Source organism: Camellia sinensis, unplaced genomic scaffold, assembly GCF_055761805.1.
Source record: "Camellia sinensis isolate YWXY unplaced genomic scaffold, ASM5576180v1 Unanchor3, whole genome shotgun sequence".
In the NCBI taxonomy this organism is placed as follows: Eukaryota; Viridiplantae; Streptophyta; class Magnoliopsida; order Ericales; family Theaceae; genus Camellia; species Camellia sinensis.
In genome coordinates this window covers 13,637,921-13,645,010 of record NW_028129178.1, presented here as the reverse complement: position 1 = coordinate 13,645,010, position 7,090 = coordinate 13,637,921, and the positions used below count along the sequence as shown (strand labels likewise).

General features: G+C 36.2%; 1 protein-coding gene across 1 annotated transcript; it reads right to left on the bottom strand.

The window, feature by feature from the left end:
• Nucleotides 1-280: 280 nt before the first annotated feature.
• On the bottom strand, nt 281-2,658 carry LOC145816102 (uncharacterized). The gene is made up of 7 exons (XM_082912344.1): nt 2,218-2,658; nt 1,945-2,082; nt 1,223-1,845; nt 872-1,066; nt 746-788; nt 557-625; nt 281-484 (listed from the first exon to the last, which is right to left on the bottom strand). Exons 1-7 carry the CDS (start codon nt 2,656-2,658, stop codon nt 281-283), a joined length of 1,713 nt encoding a protein of 570 aa, XP_082768470.1.
• Nucleotides 2,659-7,090: the final 4,432 nt, after the last annotated feature.

Here is a 7,090-nt window from a genome sequence, read left to right as displayed (position 1 = left end):
AAGATTTTTTTGGGTGAAAACAACCAAAATGCACGAAAATTAAAACCAAAAGACACTATGTTCAGTAACCATATCAAAAGGGGATAGGGAGATTGAACACAAAGGATAAAAGCCAAATACCCAAACTAGAGTAATGAAGACAAATGTAGCAACATCACTGCCGAACACACATCCAAACAACCCAAACCCAGCAAAGTTAGCTAACAAGGAACTGGAAGCTGGGAGCAAACAAGACATAACATAATTCCTAGTACAACCCACTAGGATAGGCAAAATAAAACTATATTGATGGTATATTTAAGAGAATAATGAAAAACAACTTTTGATCTTTCTGATTCCTCCAGAAGGCACCTTTAGCAGCCATTCCCATAGACCCAAACCTCACATTTGACAGCACCGACTTCAAAGATGGCACCAACCTGCTTGAGTAGTAATAATTGGCAGAACATCGATATGTAGCACCGATCATACATGATAAAATTTCCTACCATACAGAAGAAACATAAGCCAGAACAAATGGGTTACAATTTTGCCAATTAAGCTGGGTGATACACACTGTATATAGCCTCTCATCACTTGGCTCACAATATAGAACCCCTCCAAACTCGGAAATTGCTTCCTTAACCTGCATATAAAGAGTTACTATATATATAATAGTTAGGACAAAAAACATGTATTGGCTACTATCACTCAACCCACAAAACCAATCCAAAAAAGCTGCTGCATTAGTGATTTTATTGCTCACCACACTCAACCCACATATAGTGTGAAAATCCATAAGAACAAACCTACACAGGTAACAGGTAATTAGATAAACACCCATTTGCAGGCTTACTATCACTCAAAACTCAGATATAGGAACTCACATCACTCAGCAGCCCTCCCATTGTTGTGGAGATGGGGCTTCAAAATAGAATTTGAGAGGTTCCACTGAGAAAGGAACCAATTGTCACCTGTAGCAGTAGGAATATTGTTTGCAGACAATAACCTACCTCTCACCATGAGCACAATGGAATTGATTATCACCTCTACAAGTTTACACACTTTATTGAAGACTCTATTATTCCTTTCAATCCACACATGGTACACAGTACATAGAAAAGTGAGTTTCATGATGACTGATTTTAGTGATTTACCTTTACTCTTTTGGTTAACCAATAAAACAATGTCAGGCCAAGGCACATCAGTCCATTGGACATTGCATCTACTTTGCATAGCATACCTGATTCTTTGGGTGAATGTGCAATCAAAGAAGAGATGTGGATGGCTCTCATTAAAGTCAAGGCAAAAGGGACAAGTTAGGCTAGAAGAGATCCCAAATGAGTGAAGCCTATCACTAGTGTTCAACCTACCAAAGATATCCAGCCATACAATGAAACTGACTTTAGGAATAGTAAAAGGACCCCAAATCAGATTATGCCAGGGAACAATGGCCTGCTTTTTCCTCCACAAGTTCCAAACAGATTTAATAGAGAATTTCCCATCAAGATTAAGGGTCCAAATTATTTTATCTTCTTCTAAGGGATTAGGCTGACAACTATTAGGAGTATGAGAGATTAATTCCCTAAGCTCCCAAGAGTTAGGGAAAGGCCACCTCCATGAGCTTCCATCAATTATCTGACCAACTTTAGTATCCTCATTAAGACCAGAGTCATACAAGATTCTATCACCATATCTATCCCACAGAGAACCCATTGGATGCCAATTGTCATACCATAAAAAGGTATTCTGACCATTACCAATTTTATGCCTAATGAGAGGGTAGATAACAGGTCTGAGAGAGAGAACTTTCCTCCAGACCCAAGAAGGGTCATTACGGGTATTAACTTTCCAAAAGCATCTCCCCTTAAGAAGATAGGATTTAATCCATTAACACCACATAGACTTTTCCCCTCCAGAAAAAAGGAACCATATGTGTTTGGCTATGGCAGCCTTATTCCAAACCTCAAGAGATTTGAAACCAAGGCCACCCTCCTTTTTAGGAGTACATACACTATCCCAAGCTATCTTAGCACAATGCTTCCTAAGATCAGAACCAGACCAAAGGAAGGCTCTAAGAAGACTCTTAATCTCCCTAATAACCTTCTTGGGCAGAATAAACAGAGAAGACCAATAAACTTGCATAGAGAACAAAATGGTTTGGATAAGCTAGGCCTTACCAGCATAAGAGAGCAGTTTATTGGTCCAGCTGCTTATTCTTTTAGTGATTTTATCTACAAGCTGTTTGCAATCAGTTGCTTTTAACTTTGTAGTAATAAGAGGCACCCCAAGATATTTAACAGGAAGAGTTCCCTCGGAAAATGGTGCAACATCAAGAATATCATCCCTTAACTTCTTGTTACAACCAAAAAAGTACAAATTACTCTTGCTGGGATTTGGAGTGAGGCCAGATAGAAGTCTGAATTCATTCAAACCATCCATAATCAGCTTCACAGTGTTAACATCGCCTTTGCTAAAGATCATGAGATCATCAGCGAAACAAAGGTTGACAATTTTAGTTTGTTCACATCTCCAATGGAATTTAAAGAGAGGATGCTTAGATTTTCCGGCTAAGATCCTAGCAACAACTTCCATAGCCAGAACAAAAGAGGTAAGGGGACATGGGGTCACCCTGCCTAAGACCTCTAGCCCCTTTGAAGTAGCCATGAAGGCTACCATTTATACAAATGGAGAAAGAAGGGCTAGTCATACAAGCTTTAATCCAAGAGATCATTTTGTGAGGGAAGCCCATAGCAGTAAGAATGTCAATGATAAACTCCCATCTAACAGTGTCGTATGCTTTGATGATATTCTGATTCATTCGACAAGTAAAAAAGAACATGAACATCGTTTAAGAATTATTCTCTAAACACTTAGAGAAAAGAAACTATATGCAAAACTGAAGGAATGTGAATTTTGGTTGGATGGGGTTGTGTTTTTAGGACATATGATTAATAACGATGGAATTTATGTGGACCCGCAAAAGATTAAGACAATTGTGAATTGGCCTACACCAACAAATGTGACAGAAGTCTGAAGTTTTATGGGTTTAGTTGGGTATTACAGAAGGTTTGTGAAAGACTTCTCAAAGATAGCTGCCCCGCTTACCCAACTTACTCGGAAAGGAGACCCATTTGAATAAACTGATGAAAGAGAATCCGCGTTTCAAGAACTGAAAACAAGGCTAACTACAGTACCAGTTTTGACATTGCCTCCGAGTACAAAGGGTTTTGTAATTTATAGTGATACATCACATGAAGGTTTGGGTTGTGTTTTAATACAGAATAGTAAAGTGATTGCTTATGCATCTCGACAATTGGAACCACATGAAAAGAACTACCCAACTCACGAATTGGAACTTGCCACTGTTGTGTTTGCTTTAAAAATTTGGTGTCATTATCTTTATGGAGCTACATGTGTAGTCTACACCAATCACAAGAGTTTGAAATACTTCTTTACATAAAAATGAGTTAACTTGCGACAGAGAAGATGGTTAGAACTGATTAAAGACTATGATCTCTAGATTCAGTATCATCTAGGTAAGGCCAATATCGTAGCTGATCCTCTTCGTAGAAAGTCAACGGGAAAATTGGCATGTTTGATTACCGAACAGAAAGAGTTGCTGAAAGACTTGGGAATATCCGAGATAGAAATGGTGTTTCATAAACAAGGCGGAATGTTAGCCATCATTTTAGCTTAACCAGCAATTATGGAAGAGATAAAGTAAAAGCAGCTGGAGGATGAATTCCTCAAGAAAGTGTTTGATGAAATCGAATCAAATCCAAAATCAAGATTCAGTGTTGAGAACCAAGTGTTGAAATTTCAGGAAAGGCTTTGTATCTCAAATATTTCTAAACTACAGAGAAGAATCTTAGAAGAGGCTCACAAATCAAAATTTGCAATGCATCAGGGCAACAATAAAATGTATCAAGATTTGAAAAAAAGTCATTGGTTGACTAACATGAAAAAGAAAATTGCAGAATATGTATCCAGATGCCTTCAATGTTACCAAGTCAAAGCTAAACTTTAGAAACCAGCAGGATTACGTCAACCTCTCCCTATCCCGAAATGGAAATGGGAGCACATAACCATGGACTTCATTGTTGGTCTACCTCAGACACCTAAAGGTATGAACTCTATTTGGGTGATTGTGGATAGGTTAAGTAAATCTGCACATTTCTACATGTGAAAACTTTCTATGATGCTTATAGACTTGCCATTATTTATATCGATAAGATTGTTTGTTTACATGGAGTTCCGGCGTCTATTGTTACGACAGGGATCCCAAATTTGTGTCTAGATTCTGGAAGAGTCTTCAAAGAGCAATGGGAATGGAACTAAGGTTTAGTACCACTTTTCATCCACAAAACCGATGGACAGTCTGAAAGAACTATTCAAACCTTAGAAGATATGCTCTAAATGTGTGCTTTGGATTTTCAAGGAAGTTGGGAAACCTATTTGTCATTAGCGGAATTTGCGTACAACAACAGTTTCCATTCTAGCATTGGCATGGTACTGTATGAAGCCTTGTATGGCAGAAAATGTAGGTCTCCAGTCTATTGGACAGAAGTTGGGAACAAAGTTTTTCTTGGCCCTAAAATTGTGCAAACAACAACCAAGAAGATTAAGATCATTCAGCAAAGCCTCAAAACTGTGCAAAGGCCAACAAAAGAGTTATACGGATCAAAGAATAAGGGCTCTTGAATATGATGTCGGTGATCATGTGTTCATTAGGGTAATTACGATGAAGAGTCAATCAATATTTGGCAAAAAAGGCAAGTTATCACCTCGGTATATTAAACAATTTCAGATTTTGGAAAGGCTCAGTGCAGTTGCGTACTAAATTGCTTTACCGCTAGAAATGGATTAAATGCACATTGTGTTTCATGTGTTGATGTTAAGGGGCTACCTTCGGGACTCGTTCCACGTTATTGATTATCATTGGATAGCTTTTGACGACAACATGGAATATGAAGAGAGACTAATGCAAATCATTGACCGACAAGTGAAATAGTTGAGGAATAGAGCAATCCCTATGGTTAAGGTAGAGTGGAAAGAACATTATGGCATGGAAGCCACTTGGGAGAAAGAAAATGAAATAAGGCAAATGTATCCTGAGTTGTTTCCGATACAAGGTAACGCAAGTTTAGAGGACTAAACTTCTTAAAGGGGGAGACTGTGACAACCCCATCATGTAATATGCTTTTATCTATTTAATTTTGAATGTTAATTATATGTTTGATATGTATTTGTATGTATATTTGTTCATTAGTGGATTATTTGTTGTGATTTCTACTTTAAATATGAAATTGAAGGCCTTAATGATTTCAGAAAATGAAATTGATAAGCTTAATTAGGATGACATAATTTTTAGAGCTTATTGGAAAGTTTAATTAAAATTTGATTCAGTTCAGAAAGATTAAGTTTTAATTAATTAAACTTAAACCTTGATTAGTGCTTAAAACTTAATTGGCATCCTAAGCTAATCACATGTATATATATATGTTAAGAAGAGGAAATTAATCATTTTTGAGCTCAAAATCTATTGAAGAAGTTCTAGAGAGGTAATTCTAGAGAGAGAGAAGGCTTGATCTTGAAGAATTTGCTAGAAGATTGAAGATTTGAGAAGAGAAACTCAAGAAATTGCTAGAACAAGTGTAATTGAAGACTCTAAGTAAGAATTTGATCCTCAATTTGTGAATTTAAGTCACCAAGTATGTGAATTCAAGAAGTTAAGGAAGATAAACACAAGAATTAAGTTAAGGATGATGAATTTGAAGCTAATTCATACATGCATGCACATATATATATGTGTGTGTGTGTGTGTGTGTGTTATAAAGAATCATCATTTTTATGATGAGTTTTGTTACCCATGTTGAATTTAGGAGTTATATTATACATGCATCCATGCATTATGTTGATTTGAAGCTCAATTTCATGTTTCGAAAGTCATGGAAAAGAATTTGAAATAAGTTCATACATATATAAAGGTTTGAGTTCCATCTGAAAAAGAATTTGTGAAGTTCAAGTTCCAATTGGGAGAAATCATGGAGTTTTTGAGCTAAGGTTTTGATATTGGTTACATGTTCATATTTTTGAGTGTTACCAAGCTCTAGGCTAAACCACGTAAGAGTTTTTACAAGTTTTGACTTAAGAACTCAACTTTTGAAGCTCAAAACTCTATTTTGAAAACCCATAATTCGCCCTCATCGCTTGAGTAATGAAGTCACAACTTAAGCACACAGTGAGGGCTTCTAGCATTTTTGCAAAGCATTGTACATGGCTCGAGCGACCAAGTGACTGCTCGAGCGACCAAGTGACTGCTCAAGCGACCTCAGTTTCTTTTGTAGTTTGGCTCGAGCGACCATCAAGCCTAGATTTTGAGCATCCAACACTTTTGCAGACCATGTGGTTCGCTCAATCAACCTATTGTGCGCTCAAGTGAAGTGTCATTTTCAGCATATTTTGAAAGGTCACATTCTGCGTATGCTGGCATCCTCAAGCCCTTTTGAGCATTCTTAGGCATGAATTAAGCCTCATGATTGACCTAATAAGTAAGAAATGGACATAAGAAAATTGATTAAGAAAAGTAAAATCCAATTAAGCTAAGTATTCAAATGTATGTATGTGTTTATACATTGTGTAGGTTGATCCAAGAAACCCTGTCCACGATCTAATCATTGTGAGTAACATCTGATTTTGTAGAACTTATGGGACATCTATGAAATTTAGTTTGGTAACATTTCTAGTATGAAATGATTGAGAATAATTAAGCTTGCGCATATTTAATGAGTGATATAATGAGTAGTTTAGTATCCATATTTTTGGGTTGTTACAAATCCAATGAAAAATGATTTGCATACAAAAGGATTATAAAAAAATATATATTATGAATAATGTGTCAATGATATTTTTGAAATTATGAAAATGATGGGTGCTTTGATTATAAATGAATAAATCACATTAGATTAGGTTTTCTTAAAATTTTAGTTTACATAAAACTTAACTCCCTTCTCATCAATAATTCGGTAGTCACATGGATAAAAAATGATTTTTTGTTCGTCTCTTTTATACTAAAATATATATTTTATCTTATTTATCTTTGTGTCTT

What these genes read in the sequence shown, in the direction of transcription:
- LOC145816102 (XM_082912344.1), bottom strand. Translation starts at nt 2,658, where the DNA reads ATGGTAGCCTTCATGGCTACTTCAAAGGGGCTAGAGGTCTTAGGCAGG. An exon ending in CTATATGTGGGTTGAGTGTG is followed by an intron (nt 626 to 745) that starts GTGAGCAATAAA and finishes CTTTATATGCAG; the next exon opens with GTTAAGGAAGCAATTTCCGA. An exon ending in GTGATGAGAGGCTATATACA is followed by an intron (nt 485 to 556) that starts GTGTGTATCACC and finishes TCTGTATGGTAG; the next exon opens with GAAATTTTATCATGTATGAT.